Consider the following 16,189-nt stretch of genomic DNA (forward strand, 5'->3'; position numbering starts at 1 on the left):
TAAGGCAGGAACAGCCAGTCCTTTGGTATTTTCCTTCTGCTACAGGCACAGTGTGGTGGGTGCTTTGAAAGAAGAAAAAGGCTCTTGGATTGGCTAGGAAAACTTTATTATGCTCCACGTGTCCAGGGAGCTCCTACATGCACACGCACACGCACACAGGCACGCACAGCTAATACTGCTCACGGCGCTGGCCACGGGCCATTCTCCCTTCTGAGAATGCAGCCACTGGCCCTCGAGTTGAGAAGAGGCCCAGAATTGTGCTGTGGTCCCTCCTCACCATAGTCTCCTGCACTGCAGGCTGGGGCCCAGATAGATAGGTATTGTGGAGGCAGCACCTTCACACTTCCAGGCCAGGACCCTTGCTCAGTCCTAGCGCCTGTACCAGGTCCTCTCCGAGCCCGCTCTTCAACGTCCGTCTCACTGCAAGGACAGAGCAGGGTTGGAGGGGGTTGATGGAGTTAAGGTGGGCAGTGGGTGTGTGGGGAATACTCACAAGATTTGCGGTTGCCACGGGAACGCTTGCGTTCCCGAGTAGCTGAGGCACGAGGACTGCTCTTGGTCACTGACTGCACCAGCAGGTCCATGATCTCATCTGAAGTGTCACCGGAGCCTGGAGGTTCTTCTGGGGGTACAGTGCAGGGCCCCACTGTTGTGGACATGACTGGGGAGCTGCTCTGGACCATGCCTGAGGGAGCCAGATAGGGAGGTGAGGCTAAAGCGGCCCCAGAGCCCACTGCCCCCAGCGGCCGTAGGTCCCACCTCTGCTGCGGCGGCCACGTGTGGTGTCCTCAGGCTTGCTGGCCAGCAGACTCTTCATGCTGGCATGACTGTCGGCATCACCCTCTCCTGGCCCACTGCTCACAGCCACTGGGATAGATGGGTTGCTGGGGGTTTCCCCAGCTGCCACACCTGAGAACTTCTCTGTCTGGAGAGAGGAAAGGGGTGGGTTGGGAGTAGAGGAAGAAAACCATGGGGGTGGCAGTCAAGACCCGGAAGGGACACCCACCTCGGTGATCATGCGTCCCCGGGTCTTGTTGCGCTCACGGTACGTGGCCCGCTTCTGCTGCTGCTGCAGCACCCGGTCCCGGCAAGTCCGATACTCCAATGCGAACTCCCGCAGCGTGTGGCAGAACTGCATGATGCGCGCCTCACGGGCTGCCTCCGCTGTGTATCCCAGGTACAGCAGGAAGGCGTGGAACCTAGCCAGGTTGGGGTGGGGAGGAGTGGTGAGTCCTGCTTGGGGTTTGAGGGATAGTGGTGGCAGTCCTACCTCTCTCTGGCCCACGCCCCCACCTGTTGCAGACACGGCGGTGCACGACCCCCAGCATGGCAACACGGCGGGTACAGTGGGCCAGGAAGTGGGTGAGGCGGGCACGCAGGGCTGGAGCCAGCTCGTGCTTGGACAAGCTCCGCAGGCTCTCTTCGGCTGCCCGGCTCCGGCGCTCCAGCTGCCCCAGGTTCTCAGTCAGCTGCTCAAAGTCCACCTGGAAAAGCAGGGAGTACACAAGCTGTCCCCCCACAGAAAGACACCACCTGAGCTGCCTCTGTGCTGGGCTGACTAGCCTGGGCCCTGAGAACACAGCCAAGATCCGGCCCCTGCCCTCCAAAAGCTCACAGTCTGATGCAAGAGACAAGTCCATTTGATGCAGTGGAGAACGGAGAAGGTTTCTTGGGATAAGTGGCAGCTAAACAGACCTAAAGACAGAGTAGGTGTAGCCATACCAATAGAAGAAAGAGTTTCTGCTAGAGGACACAGCCCACGTGCATGCCTGTAGCCTAAGCAAGCCCTGGCCCAGCAGCCCACTTAGGGAGAGAAGCAGTGCTCCCTCATGCCACGGCCAGTCTTAGTCAAGCCTCATGGCAGGTGCTGACCTTGGCACAGCGGATCAGGGCAGGAATTTCTGAGTAGAGGTCAGAGGAATCAGGCCGGGTCTGGAGCACCAGGGAGCAGAGATGATGCAGCAGTGACTGTCGGCGCACCGTGTCTTTCACCTCTGACACCTTCTCCAGGTAGCTCAGCTCAAAGCCGCTGCTCTGAAAGGACCCCGTCTGAGCCTGAGGCTGGCTGGCTCCAGAGCCCCGGGCCCCGACCTCATGTGCTCTCAGCTCACCTGGGAGCCGTTGAGGAAGTTGCCCACAGCCAGCAGGGTGGCCAGGATGCAGTGGAAGGTGGCATTTTGCACCAGCTGTTGCATGCCCACTTTCAGGTCAAACAGTGGCTCTGCAATTTCCTGGTGTGGGAGACCAGGGACTCAGACTACGTGGTCATCATGCTCACCTGTCCCCAGTGCCTGTCCCATCCCATGACCCAGGTACCCGCTCCATGCTGTCATAATCCAGCTTGAAGGCCCAGAGTTGTAGGCGGGCAGCCAGGCCCCTGATGGAAGCGAGAGTCATCAGGAAGTTCTCGGCTGGGCCCAGGGGTATGTCAGGATTGGCCAGCTGGGCCTCCTCGATCTTCTGCCGCTCCTCCTCTGTGGGCATCATGGTCAGTAGCTTCTGAGAATGCACCCACCGGCCCACATAGGCCACTCAGCGCTGGCCTGAGGCCTCAGGTATTGGTCTTGACTCCTCCCTAGGTCATCTGGGACAGCCCCAGAATCTGGGGAAATGCCAAGCCCATGCCCACCACTGGAGGGACAGGAAATGCCCACTGACCAAAGGAGAGGGCCGGACTTGCTGCACCCTTAGCTGGGTATCCCTACCTCAATGCCATCCTTGCTGACAGCAAACTCATCAAAGTTGAGCAGGGCAGCCTTAATGACGTGCACAGGTGGCAGCGTGGTTAGGCCGATGTTGATGGCGTTGCTGCGCTTGGGGTCCAGCACGGTGGTCACTGTACGGCGGCCCTCACCAGCTTTCTTTGAAATTGGGGGAAGGGCAGTGTAAGATTGGGAAAGGGTCTAACTGGGGCAACAATCTAAGAGGGCACACTAAGGCCCCACTCTGAATGGCTAAATGGTGGGATTACCCCACAACCAGGGATCTGGGATGTGTAAGGCCTTGGGATGGGCTTAGACGCTAGTTAGGGTTGGGTTGAATCCTTATTGAAGGACCTCAGACAAGTCGCTACTCCTTTCTTTGCCTCGGTTTCCCCAGGTGGGAAATGAGTGGCAGCCCCAGCAGTTCAGGCGCTTGAGCTCTGATTGCCTCCCCTCTCCCCTAGGGTTACCTTGCAGACGAGGGCACGTTTACCTTGGAAGGCAGCACGTCCTTGGCACGGGACTCGAACAGGTGTTCTAGCTGGGCTGTATCCACTGAGACAGGCTCTAGTGAGGCCCACAGGGTGGGGCAGGGCCCAAAGTGGCTGCCAGAGCCTCCATGGACCCCAGCCAGCTTTAGCTCCCGCCAGAAGAGTTTTACTGTCTTCCTCTTGGTGGGAAGGGCTAGGCCATCAGGTGCTGAGGGGGGAAGAGCGGCAGCTGGGGCTGGTGGTGGGAAGGAGCTTTTGATGGGTGGGGGTGGTGGTGGCGGAGGAGGTGGGGGGCCTCCCGGGAGCGGGGGTGGTGGGGGCGGGACCCCTTTCCCCGCCTCCACAGACTCCGTGTTCAGCACGTCCTGGTCTTCATCCTCCCCCAGGTCTGAGAAGTCCAGGTCCCCAATGCAGAGGCTGGGTATGCTGGTAGGGAGCTCCCGGATGGGCTCAGCCTTGGGGCTTGGTGGGGCCAATGGCTCCTTGGGCTCTGGTTTGAGGCTGTGCCGAGTACGGAGCAGGATTTGAGGGGCAGCGCTCTGGGGTGTTCCGGGTGCAGGGGCTGGTTCTGGGGAGCCCCATAATTCTTGGGTGTCTAGAAAAAGGGAAACAGCCGTCAGTGTCACGTCCTCTGTGGAGCAACAGGGCAACATGGGTGGATTCTGCCCACCCACCTGCTCACCTGGGTGTCCATCGATATCATCGGGCATGGCTCCAGCCAATGTCTCTGCCTGGCCCTGGGCCAGCGCAGCCTGCTTTTCTGTTTCTGCTGCTGCTACATTCTCCAGGAACCGGGCTCTGGGGGGAGGGACTTGTCAGTGAGGGTGTCTGACACACCCCAGCCCAGGGTGGGCACTGCCCCTAATTGCAGGCACACACAGACACACAGGGAACAGTCCATGCGCTGAGCAGACCCGGGACCTGCCCCCCACCCCCACCCCAAGGCCAGCCCCTGTTCAGTCTTCCACATCTGGGGAGGGTCATTACCAACCCAGTATTCCCAGTTCAACATACGGGGAAAAGTTCTACTTGACATCTAACTTGCAACCTTGCTGCTGTTCATGTTCACTGTTCTGATTCTAGACAAGGACCCTTAGAGCAGGGGGAGGGGATACCTGTCCCAATGGGCACACCAGGCTGTCCCTCCCCTTGGCATGTCTAGCAGCTTCTGAGAGCTATGGCCTATGCCCAGAAAAGGGCCTGGTAAACGAAAGGCACTCAGTTTATGTTGAAGTCATAAAGGTGATCCCATCTCTTTTTTGGTCCCTCCAGCCTCTGTCGGCACTCAGTCTTTGTCCTTCCCTTAGATGGAGGCTGCTCCTCCACCTCCGCACCACATAGCACTCTAGATCCCCTCCTAGCCCTAATCCTGGGTTTAGGACACAGGAGAATGGGCTCCAGGTTGGGAGTCCACATCCTCATCACTGATCAAAGCTGTTAAAGTGTCAACTGTTAAAGCACTGGGACCTCTATGACCCCAGTGAACTGTTTCCTAGTGCTTAGTCCTTGGGTAACTGAGGACACATAAGTCTGGGAGAGTCCCCCAGCTCTGGCTGCATCAGGCACATGGGACCCCTGCTGGGGGAAGCAATGCTGAAGCCCTGAGCACATGGCAGGCCTGGCAGGCTGGCCTCTGTACTTACTCCAGCCTGGCCTGCCCAGTAGGGAACTGGGGGACAGATGGGCTCTCACGGGCCCTGGGTAGGGGGGAATGAGAGGAAAAAATGGTAATTGTGGTACGTGCTTCACCCCAAAGCCCAGTTGCTCACACCCACACAGAGCTGGGCAGTGATATCAGGGGTTCCTTCCCAGCCACAGTGGGAAGAGGAGGGAGAGGGGGAGGCATGATGTGAGGAAACTGGAAGTGGAGGGGAGAGACTGACATGACACAGGACAGGGTGCAGTAAAAGACAAAGAGCAAAACAGGAGAGTCAGAGACAGTGACAGAGAAAGACAGAAGGGGGTAGAGAGACAGATGACGTTGACAAAACAGGCAGAATGCCAGAAAGAAGAGAAGCCGCAGGAGGAGGAGGTCCAGTCAGAGCCGAACCCCACCCCCCAGCAGTCACTTACCAAACAGGAGCAGTTTGGTGAAGTCTGGAAAGAAAGAGAAAGAAAGCACGCGTTTGGGCAGAGAAGTTTGGGCAGAGGAGGCGGAGGGCCCGTGGAGGAGCGCAGAGTGGAGGGACAGTTGGAGGAAAGACTCCCGGGACAGGCTCTATCTCCCTACTTACTTGTAGATGCTCCTCTCGCAGGAACTGTTGGGTGAGGGCGTCACGGAGATGGTAGGAAAGAGGCTCAAGGTGGTATGGAGGCCAGAGACAGGGCCCACGGCGCTGGAGGCGGGGCCTGTAGGTGGGGCGGGGCCTACGGGGCTGGAGGTGGGGCCGGTCGGCAGGGCAGGGCTGGCGGAGGAGGAGGTGGAGACTACTGGTGAGGCGGGGCCTGTGGAGCTGGAGATGTGACCTGTCAGGAGGCAGGGCTCCTCCTGGCGGTTCCACCCCTCCGCCTCTGCCAAGGCAGTTCGTTCTTACCCAGGCTCCGGGGAGCGCACTTCTAGAGATCGGCGGATCCTCTTGCCCTCCTCTGAGGAAGGCTTTCGGCGGGTGATGCGCCGCCCACCTGTGACGGCTTCTTCCATGTCCCCATCCTCCAACCGCAGGGCGCTCTAAGAGAGTTGAGCCCAGATGGGAGCGACTGAGGCCCAAGTAGGTGGGGTGGGGCACTGGAGAACGGCCTCCCTCCCTCCCCTCCTCTCTCCTGCCTTCGGGCCCTGACAGCCCAGCCCGCCCAGCCCACCTCATAGAGCATAAGCTGGGCGCGCAGGTCGACGTCAGTGCCCGCGGTGCCCAAGTGGCGCTGGACCAGTGCCTCCATGCCCTGCTGCTCCAGTGCATCCGTCACGTCGTAGAAGGAGTCCTGATCCGGGAGCGCTGCCAGAGTCTGGAGGGTGGGGATAGGACGGCAAGGCTAAAGCTGATGGAGAGCAGAAGTCAAGAGCCTGAGGGGCCCAGAATGGCACCTGGCTCCCCCTTTGCTCCCCCTATCCCACCTTGTTGATGAGGGTGACGGTGTACACCAGCAACTCGGGGTCAGCGCCATTCTTCTCCTCCAGGATGGACACCAAATTGGCCCATGGAAGAGCACCTGTCACCCAGATAGGGAGCAGTCATGTGGGAACAAGTAGGAGAGAGGGCCCTGAGCAATGGAGGAGGGAGGGACAGTTTCTGACCCGTGGTGCTGGCCACAGAGTTGACTGCACGGATGAACAGTGGTGCGTTGCTCTCAGAGTACTCCACAAACACCAGCAGCAGCTTCAGGGCTGTCTTCACCACCAAGCGGGACTGGGGGGAAGGGGTCACCATACATGAGTGGGGCTTGGGCCAGACCTGTGCTGGCTCCTGGTGGGGAGGGGGAAGGGCTCCTGGGGCTGGACCCAGAGAGGAGAGTCTAGGCAGAAAGAGCCATCTCTAGGCCCAGGTACTGAAGTGACTTTGAGGCTTAGAGGGGCCACAGACCCCCTCCATTCCAGACCACTTTGCAGAAGAGGAAACTGAGGCCCAGAGAGAGGCAGTGGGAAAAGGGTACATGGCTGGGTGGAGGGCCACTTACCAGGCTGGCACACAGTGTGTACAGCCACTGCACGGTCTCACTATGGGCCACCACCCCCAGCATCCCATCCACAAAAAGCATCAGCTGGCCTAGTGCTGGGGACACAGGGACAAGAAGAGGTCAGTAAGGGGTCACTGAAGGCAGGGGTCATGGGGGAGGGGTGAGGCTGACCTCGGAGGATGTAGCTCTGGTAGTTGTGGTCGGCAGCAGCGCCCACATGGATTAGGCAACTCAGCCCCTCTGAGTGCACGAATTCAGGCACCAGGTCCTTGTCCTCCTGCGGGCACCATGGGGGAGTTTAGTGGGGGGAGGTTCAGCCTGGATGCTCACCCCCAGCCCACCTCTGGGCCTCACCTGGAAGATCTGCTTTAGTGAGAAGAGGGAGCGGCGGAGCTCAGGGCCACTGGAGCCATACAACTTTTCTGCAAGAGGTAGGTGGGCATGGAAACCTCAAGGGGACACACCACAAGCCCCCCACCCCCTTCTACTGGGACGCAACCACAACCCCCCATCAAAGAATCTTCTAGTACCCTTGAACCCCCCACCTCCTCCTCCACTCCCTGACTCTGGGCAAGCCCGACCGCAGTCTAGCAGCTGCCCTGGAAGAAGAGGTCAGGATAGGAATGGGAGGAGTCGCACATCCCATCTCCCATCTACTCTGCCTGCTGTCCAGCGCAGGCCTGAAAGAAACGGAGACAACCGGGGCTGGGGGGAGGGGAGGCACTCGACGCTGATATCCTCACACACTCACCTAAGATGGCATTGACTCTCAGAGAAAGCTGGGTCCGCAGGATCAGAGTAGGCTTCCGCCCTTTGCTGGAATCAAGTAGCCCAGTCAGCAGCTCCCAGCCCATTCCTCAGGGTCTCTCCACCCACACCAAGGCAGCCAGAACCTGGCCACAGCTCCTTTCTCCCCAGATGCTTCTCCAAGCCAAAGGGTTGTCCAGATAGGAGGGTTTGAAGAACACAGGCATCTCAGGTATGTAGGAGAGCCCCCACCCCGGTCCCAGGCAGCAGGTAGCACTGGCCAGGCCTTGGGATTCCCCTGGCACCGTTCCCTGGGGTGGTAGGAGGAGACCCACAGCCCTGGCTAGAGATCAAGTGTCTTGGCTGCTGACACCTGAGCCAGCCCCTCCAGCCTGGGGGCAAGGGTGGGAGCCAGCCTAGCCTTCCTGGCCCCATCAGCTCTGACCTGATCTCTTCAAAAAAGCCCTCCAGCATCTCCCGTTGCTCTTCTAGGGACAGCTCAGGGTCCAGGTAGTATCCAGACGGAGACACTTGCAGGGCACAGTCCTCTAGCTGGGGGCAAAGGGAACAGCTGTCAGGGCTGGGGAAGAGGTGGCAGGAGTACGTATGGAGACCCCATGACCTCCTACCTCCCACTCAGGGTGCTGGCAGAGACACACCACAAGGGCCTGCAGTGTACAGCCATGCATTCCTTCAGCAGTCATTTCTCATGGGCCTACTATGTGCAAAGCTCATGTGGCTCAAAGAGCTTTTCTCCTGCCTCATACCTACCCATTCTTTAGGTTTCAGATTAGATAATGCTTTTTTTTTTTTTTTTTTTGCCACACCATGCGGCTTGTGGGATCTTAGTTCCCTGACCAGGGATAGAATCCTCGCCCTTGGCAGTGAAAGCGTGGAGTCCTAACCACTGGACCACCAGGGAATTCCCAGATAATGCTTTTTTGGAAAGCCTTCCTGGACTCCTCTAGCCAATGCTATGCAAATCCCTCCAGCCCTTGTGTGTACCCTCGTCTGAGGCCTTCCACACATCCTAGACACTAGTCTCCTTCCCCACTGTGTGTTCTCTGGGTTCAGGCACCATGTCTGTCTTGTCCATGCAATGTCTGCAGAGCCTATCACAGCACTTAGCACAAAGCAAGTGCTCCCTAAATGGTTGTTGAGCTACTGAACATGAATGAGGAAGGGGAATGGAGAGAAAATAGGAGGAAGTTCCTGCTTTCAAGGAAGTTCGCAGCTGTGAACATTCAACACCCAGGGAGAAAGTGTTAAGAATGCTGGGAGGTGCAAACCCAGCTGAGAGGGGGGACGTGTGTCTCCCCGAGTTAAGATAGTGAGGAGAAGGGCTCCCAGTCCCTCCAAGCCTGAGGGCCTTTGCCCTGCCCCAAGTGGGCTACAGTCACCATGGTCCTAGCTGGACCTCAGAGACCTCCAAGAGGCCTATTAAACACCAGGTTTTAGGGTCTGACTCAGTCAGCCTACAGTGGGTCCCTGGAACCTGCACCGTAACAAGTCAGGTGCTCCACCCATGAGTCTGCCGCCCATGTCTCCCACCCCCCTGAGCTGGCTTCCCACCATCACCACCACCACCACCACCACCAGGATGACTCTTGGCCCCTTGAAAAGTGCCTGTAGAGAAGCCTAGTGAGGTGACTCTGGAGAGTCTGAGGGCAGCACCGTGCGCTCCCTGATGCCTACACCATGTAGCGCAGTGCCAGTGTGCACGGCTCAGCAAAGTTCCCTTGACTTGAGTGGTGGCGCTTCTTGAGAGGCCCAGGGAAAGCCCACCTCTGGGGAGGCAGAGTGTCTTCTGGTCTCCATCTTACTGGGAAAGTCAACCCCAACATTTGTCCTGATGTTCTGTCAGCCCTGCCCTGCTCTGGACCCAGCCCAAGGACTTCCAGCTGCCCTTGGTCCCCTGGGGTTAAGGGAGTCCAGCTCCGGCCCCTACCCCTCCTCTGCTTAGTACCCCTGCTCATGCCTGAGAGCCTGAGTTCAGCCTGTAAGGCCCTTTGGTGACACCCACACCTCCCACTCCTTCCCACCCCCCCAGGCTCCTGCGTGGGACGTGGGACATAGGACAAACACTCCAGCCTGTTTTCTGTCCCACTTCCTGCTTGGCTGCCTGCCCTCCCTTGGGCAGGCCTGGCCTCTCTCCCCTCCCTGGGAGCAGAGTCATCTTCTCCAGGGCCTACTGGGAATGGGCCCTGAGATGGGGCAGCAAGGCCCCAGGGCTGGGGTCCTTTGTCCAGGGCCAGCTCAGCTGAGGGCAGCCCCACATTCCTCCTGACTCCTCTTCCCACATGGTGACTCAGCAGCCAACCACCGCCCTCCCCCGCAAGCCAGGCACAGTTACATCTCCTTCTGCCTTGGACTGGAGGACTCTGGGACCCTAGAGAAACATATTTCCCCCAAAGTCACAAACCCCCTCAGAGACCCCCCCAGATCACACACATATAGAATAGCTCGTTCATTCAAATATTCACGAACCAGGCTGGTTTTAGGTGCTGAGGACATAGCAGGGAACAAGATACTGCCTCTGCCTTCCCTGTCTTCCAACCCTGCTGGGGAGGCAGGCAGGTCTGACTCAGAAAAAGGCCACAAATAAATGTAGAAGCACAACTGCCACGGGTGCTAAGAAAGGGGAGGGGTGGGGTGCTGTAAAGGTAAACACTGGAGGAGTGAGCAGATTCCACCTGGGAGTAGCTTACATACCCAAGAATACAGTCAGGCAGGGTATATATATGCTACTGGCCACGCACAGGTGAGAAGCACACCCACAGAAAGCTCAGATCCAGCAAGCACTCTTCCCCTCCTGCACGCACAGTTGCAGGCTCTAATTCCAAGCGAGCTGAGCGTGGCCCTCGCCTTCCAGAATACCTGCATCCATTTGGGGCACGGTCCTGAAGACTGAATGCTCTACCACCCCCAGCCTCCTCACATGAGCCCCTTTCCCTCTGTGGTGGTAGCAGTGGCTCCCTAGCCACTTCACCTGTCTTATCCTGCCAGGGCCCCATTTCTGGGGAGGAGGTCCAGAGGTAACAGCCAGCCCAAAGCCTCCGGGACAATGCCCCCCACCCTTAACTGTCTGTCCCGGGTGGAGATGGAGCGGGGAGCAGGGTCAGGCAAGCTCCAAGGAGCGGAGACTTCCTGCCAGCTGGGTGTTGCTTGTCCCTCACACCACTGGCCCCTTCCTGAAGTCACCCTTTTTAAAAAAAATTTTTTTAATTTTATTTTTTTTTTACAGCAGGTTCGTATTAGTTATCTATTTTATACATATTAGTGTATATATGTCAGTCCCAATCTCCCAATTCATCCCATCACCACCACCCCCTGCCACTTTCCCCCCTTGGTGTCCATACATTTGTTCTCTACATCTGTGTCTCAATTTCTGCCCTGCAAACTGGTTCATCTGTAGCATTTTTCTAGGTTCCACATGTATGCGTTAATATACGATACTTGTTTTTCTCTTTCTGACTTACTTCACTCTGTATGACAATCTCTAGACCCATCCTGGGGTCACCCTTCTGAGCGCTAAACCCCTGGGCTTTGTTTCTCACACCCTGGGACTGGGCCAGGCTGGCGTAAGCCCAAACCCTAGTCCCTGAGGACAGTACTTGGGGTCAGCACAGGGTCAGTGTAGGCCCACATGTTGGACTCCCTCCTGGCTCTTGTCTTCCACACTTCTCTGATGTTTGTCTTGGGGTGGAGTCTCTCCCTCATTCTTCCCAGGCTCAGCTCCGCGCTTCAGCCTCCAGCCCACTTTTCTCTATTTATTTGTTTATATTTATTGAGGTATAGTAGATTTACAATATTGTATAAGTTTCAGGCGTACAACATAGTGATCCACAATTTTTAAAGATTATACTTGGGAATTCCCTGGCGGTCCAGTGGTTAGGACTCCGCGCTTTCACCGCCTGGGCCCTGAGTTCTACCCCTGGTCGTCAGGGAACCAGGATCCCACAAGCTGCGCAGCATGGCCAAAAGAAAAAAAAAAATTATACTCCATTTAAAATTGTTATAAAATATTGGCTATATTCCTTGTGCTGTACAATATATCCTTGTAGCTTATTTATTTTATATATAGTAGCTTGTACCTCTTAATCTCCTACCCCTACCTTGCCCCAGCCCACTTTTCTCTTGATTCCTTGGGCTACGCTTTTCTGGCAGCCCAAACCAACTTGTTACATGTGGTTTTACAAGCTTAGGACACCATGTTGCCTACTACCCAATATTTTTCATAACAGTATAATCGAGTGAGAATGCCAGGGGCAAGGAAGATGGAGAAAAGTGCAGAATTACATGCTGAAGGACTCTTGTTTTAGGAAATAATTTGTTAACTACCTTTTTCTTCTCCTTTCCTAAAAATGTAAGACCCTGTGTTCTGATGACCCTCCTTCCCTTTTTTTTTTTTTTTTTTTTTTTTTTTTTTGCGGTACGCGGGCCTCTCACTGTTGTGGCCTCTCCCGTTGTGGAGCACAGGCTCCGGATGCGCAGACTCAGCGGCCACGGCTCACGGGCTCACGGGCTCACGGGCTCACGGGCTCACGGGCTCACGGGCCCACGGGCCCAGCCGCTCCGCGGCATGTGGGATCTTCCCGGACCAGGGCACGAACCCGTGTCCCCTGCATCGGCAGGCGGACTCTCAACCACTGCGCCACCAGGGACAGCCCCCTCCTTCCCTTTTATCTTGGGTCTCCAACTGGACCTTGGCTTCCTGAATGACATGACATGAATGGGTCTTGAGGAGGGAAGCCCACATTTGTTACGCCTCCTCTGTGTCACACACTGGGCTGCCTGGTTCCTTTGATTCTCCTGATAATCCTTTTACAGGTGAGGAAACCAAGGCTCAGAAATTTTGTGAATTTGCCCCAGGCTGAATGGAACCAGGGCTAACTGACCTAGATCCTGGGCCAATGGACTTTGGAAGTGCTCCAGGGAACCCTGCAGAGGAGGTGGAGTGAGGGCTGGAGACCGCCCCTCAGCTTTCTGAACTGTACAAATACCCCAAACTGGTCCTCTTAGTTCCAGCAAGGGAACACAAATGAACACACACACATCATACACATTGGGGTAACAGTGCGTACTTCTGCCAGGACTAAGTTCGGGTCCCTTACCAGGCTGCAACCCAGAATGAACAGACTGGACATGATGGCCCCAGGGAAAGATGGGAGGAGACCATGACTCATGCCCACATCACAATCTTCTATAGTCTCCCAAAGAGACCTCCACAACAAAAAAGGAAAGGGCTCAGTTCATCACCAGAGCACCCCATCTTACCCTTAAGAGTCTTCTGGGACCCCTCCAGTTGGTCCCTGTCCCAGAAGGTCAGGTTCACACTTTAGCCCCTTTGTCACAACTGCTCCTTAGGGATAAACTGAGGCTGGAGTAGGGATGGGCAAGGTCAGGAAACAAGTACCACCCCTGCTCCACTCTAATGTTTAGCAGCAGTTGGGGAAACAAAGTTGCTGGTAATGAACAGATTGCTAGGGCTATCTCTGCTGCTAGGAATAGGGGGCTCATCTGGCCTTTGCATGAGGGTCAGAGCAGTACCCAGGTCCCTCTGCCCAGAGCCCAGGGAGAAAGGAGTCTGTGCTATCCCAGATGTGGCAGGGCCTTTGGATATCAGGGAGGGGCTCGTGAGGCAGGCCCAGAAGGGCAAAGGGGTAGTACGGGAGAGTGGGACAGGGTAGCAGGGAGGGTGGGACTGGGCAGCTCTGGGTAAAACAATGAGGCAGGGCCAGAGGGCCAGGTTCTCCCCTGGGGCAGGGGCAGGTCCCTGGGCTCTGGCACAGAGGGGAGACAGATATTCCTGAGTTCCCCTGGAGACACCACACATGACCCAAGGCACTGCCAGGACACCCCCTATCCCACCCCCCAGGGCCAGGAGATGAGTCAGAGGCTGTGGCCAGGAGCTTCCTCCTAGACTGGGAGGAAATGAGCAAGGCCTTTTCAGACCTGAGAGCTTTGAAACATTTAAAAAGGAAGCCCCCAGGGGAACTCTATAGGCAAGCCACAGCCCAGTGGGGTGTGTGTGGGTGGAGCCACAGAGGGAAAGTGGGCTGGGCCTCTGTACATTCCCAGGGAAGGGGCAGGGTATGGGGGGACGATGGGCGTCAGTGGCCAGAATGGGAGGCAGAGGTCATTTGGCTGTGAACTGTTCTCCTGCTGGATAACTGTGCAGAGGCTGAAACAGTGAGCACAGAACCCCTCCCTCTTATTTTGCTCTACAGCCTGGGACGGGGATGCCTGGGTTTCTGGGCCACCTCTCCCCTCTAGAGGGCTGTGGAGCAGGCCTGAGTCATGTCTGTGCCCCTGGGCCACCCACTTATAGGACTAGGGGAGGGACCAGCTGTTGACATTTCCTACAAGGAGGAGCCCTGCTCCCCCTCCCTCAGCTCTCTGATGTCCCTGCCCCTGCCCTACTCTCAGCCCTTCTTCCTCTGGCCTTCTATTCTGGGGCTGTGGTCACAGTTTATATTTGGGATGAGCACATCACAGTGCAGCTGACCATTCCTGGCAGAGCTGCCAGCCCCAGGGAGTCCTGGCTCCAAGCACAGTGGTAACCCAGTGTGCAGGCCCCCATAGTCTGCCTGTGGGGGGTATGGCAGTCCTCAGGCACACCAGGTGGGAGTTCTGAAAGTGGGAAGACCAAGAAGGACCGAGTTGGGGGGTACTTAATGCATTATCGTAGCTCTCAGCTAGGGAGCAGAGAACAGAGGGCAGAGCCCTGGTTGAAGGGGTGGTGGTGATGGGTCCCTAAATGAGGGGGAGAGGCAAGGGGTAATTTTGATCCTTTTTCCTGTAGCTGACCTCCCAAACTTGCCCCTAATTGGGAAGACGGGTGTTAGGGCTAAGTTCTGTCCTCGAGTCCGGGGTGGGAGGAATACTATGTTCTCTGTAGTGCTCCAGGCTTATTTCAGTACTAGGAGTTCCAGGAGCTTGGAGGCAGGAACCTGGCCTCAGTTCAGCACCCCTCTCTCCCCAGAGTCCATTGTGAATGGGAGGTGGCCTCTGGCTGGAGGTGCTCCTTTTAGGTCCACTTCAGTTTGCCCCTTTGAACAGGGCAGGACAAGAAGGGGTCGCATCAAAACTCTGGAGAGGGCAATGTGCTGCTATCTTCAATCTTTGTCCTTGAAAGCCTGGGCTTTGCTCACACGCGCTACTCCCCAGGCCAATAGTCTCAGCACTTCTCCCGCCCGCGCTCGGAGGCGGGGCAGGCCCGCAGCGCTAGGAATGTAAGCTGGGGGCCTGGCGCCTGGGGCACATTCCAGGGGAGACCCCAGGCCCGGGGGGCAAGTTTGCGCAACTCGGCGCCCAGCTAAGCCTGGGATCAGGGGAGGGCATCTCCACCAACTCTCTCTTCTCTTCCTCACCACTTGGTGCTGCCTGGCTGGCGGGGCACCCCGGGAGGTGATTGTGTGCCTCCCAGAGTTCTGGCCCGGAAACCGGGTGCCTGCGAGTGCGCCGGAAAAGGCTGCCTGCGGGGGACTGAGCGCAGCGAGCAGGAGGGGAGGTAGGGCGGGCCATCTGGAAAAGGGCCTCTCCCGACACTGTGCACGAGTCGGTTCTGGGGTGCAGGCAAACGAGGGCAGGCCGGCGGTTTAAAATTAGCCCGGCCCGCTCCCTCCCTTCCAGCTTCCCGGCCGGCGGCGGCAGCTGTACGAGATGGTGGGGGCGGTGACTCAAAGGGCTCTTCCACCAGTGCAGCCTCCCGCGCTCGGGGTGTCCCGGGCCAGGCCGCTTCCCGGGAACTCCCCTCAGCCCGTGAAGACTCTTCTCCACCGGCACTCCCCAGCCGGGCCTCACCAGGCAGGGACAACACGCCGTCCGGCTGGACCCAATCCAACCTCCAGACACCTCCAGCGGCCCGCCCCGGGTCCGCCCTCCTCGTGGTCCCACCCCCACCTGACCTGAAGCAGGTGAAAGCTGTTCTATCCCCAGCTCCGTCTCCTAAGTCCGCTACCGCGCAAACACGCACGCCACCCTATCCAGAGCAGTTAACCAGGCCGACTGGCAGCGAGCGGACCCCGAGCGCCTCCCCAGGTGGGCCTCATTTCGAGGACCAGCCTGGGTGCCGCAGAGTACAAGCTCCCATCCTCCCTTCTTCAGCTTCCCTCAGCTTGAGAGGCGTTCCCCAACAAGCCGGGCAACGTGTACCTTGGGTCCCCAGTACAAAACTTTCCCGGAGGAGCGCACCCGCTCCAGCCTCTCCTCGAGGGGCTCCCAAAGGCTTTCATGGCGCTGACCCTGAACCCTCGGTCGCCCCCAACCTTTCTCCGGCTCCCCTTACCTTGAGCGGCGCCCCCAGCAGGTGGTGCAGCGCGGGTATCTGCGCGCTCAGGGGCAGCGCCCCGTCCAGGCTGCAGGTGGGGGCCCGGCGCGGCTCCGGGAAGTTGGCACATGCGAAAGGGTCGGTGTCCTCTAGGTACTGCACCCGCACGGTCACCACTGATACCGGCTCCCCGTCCCCGCGGTCTTCCTGGCCGGCCATGGCTCCGCCAGTGGCTCGCTCAGTGCGCCTCCGGGCGGGTCCCGGCCGCGCCGCGGCGTCTCCTCAACTAGCTCGCAGCCTGGGCGGGACCGGGCCGGACGCCGAAGAAGAGGGGCGGAGCCAGGCGGAGGCGGGGCGGAGGAAGG

At 57.9% G+C, this 16,189-nt stretch overlaps 1 protein-coding gene across 4 annotated transcripts; it reads right to left on the reverse strand.

Moving 5' to 3' along the window:
* Nucleotides 1-94: 94 nt before the first annotated feature.
* FHOD1 (formin homology 2 domain containing 1) lies at nucleotides 95-16,131 on the reverse strand. 4 transcript variants are annotated; one of them, XM_032613675.1, is made up of 24 exons: nucleotides 15,843-16,131; nucleotides 7,998-8,104; nucleotides 7,557-7,621; nucleotides 7,160-7,227; nucleotides 6,977-7,082; nucleotides 6,806-6,900; nucleotides 6,426-6,537; nucleotides 6,246-6,340; nucleotides 5,993-6,136; nucleotides 5,728-5,861; nucleotides 5,428-5,598; nucleotides 5,267-5,290; nucleotides 4,837-4,890; nucleotides 3,876-3,991; nucleotides 3,196-3,788; nucleotides 2,706-2,861; nucleotides 2,317-2,499; nucleotides 2,112-2,231; nucleotides 1,873-2,034; nucleotides 1,294-1,484; nucleotides 1,007-1,199; nucleotides 760-925; nucleotides 494-685; nucleotides 95-420 (listed from the first exon to the last, which is right to left on the reverse strand). In XM_032613675.1, the coding sequence occupies exons 1-24, from the start codon at nucleotides 16,041-16,043 to the stop codon at nucleotides 338-340; spliced, it is 3,531 nt and encodes a 1,176-aa protein (XP_032469566.1). In that variant the 5' UTR covers nucleotides 16,044-16,131; the 3' UTR covers nucleotides 95-337. The 4 variants fall into 4 exon arrangements, with proteins under 4 accessions (XP_032469566.1, XP_032469564.1, XP_032469565.1 ...); XM_032613673.1 differs by having other exon boundaries at nucleotides 5,428-5,646; nucleotides 15,843-16,130; XM_032613674.1 differs by lacking the exon at nucleotides 5,267-5,290 and having other exon boundaries at nucleotides 5,428-5,646; nucleotides 15,843-16,130.
* Nucleotides 16,132-16,189: the final 58 nt, after the last annotated feature.

This window comes from Phocoena sinus, chromosome 19 (genome assembly GCF_008692025.1).
Source record: "Phocoena sinus isolate mPhoSin1 chromosome 19, mPhoSin1.pri, whole genome shotgun sequence".
In the NCBI taxonomy this organism is placed as follows: domain Eukaryota; kingdom Metazoa; phylum Chordata; class Mammalia; order Artiodactyla; family Phocoenidae; genus Phocoena; species Phocoena sinus.

Excerpts from the sequence above, each read along its gene's own strand:
- FHOD1 (XM_032613673.1), bottom strand. The coding sequence starts at position 16,043 with ATGGCCGGCCAGGAAGACCGCGGGGACGGGGAGCCGGTATCAGTGGTG. Across the intron at positions 8,105-15,842 it reads TGCTGGGGGCGCCGCTCAAG|CTAGAGGACTGTGCCCTGCA; the intron begins GTAAGGGGAGCC and ends CTTTGCCCCCAG. Across the intron at positions 7,622-7,997 it reads GGCTTTTTTGAAGAGATCAG|CAAAGGGCGGAAGCCTACTC; the intron begins GTCAGAGCTGAT and ends ACTTGATTCCAG.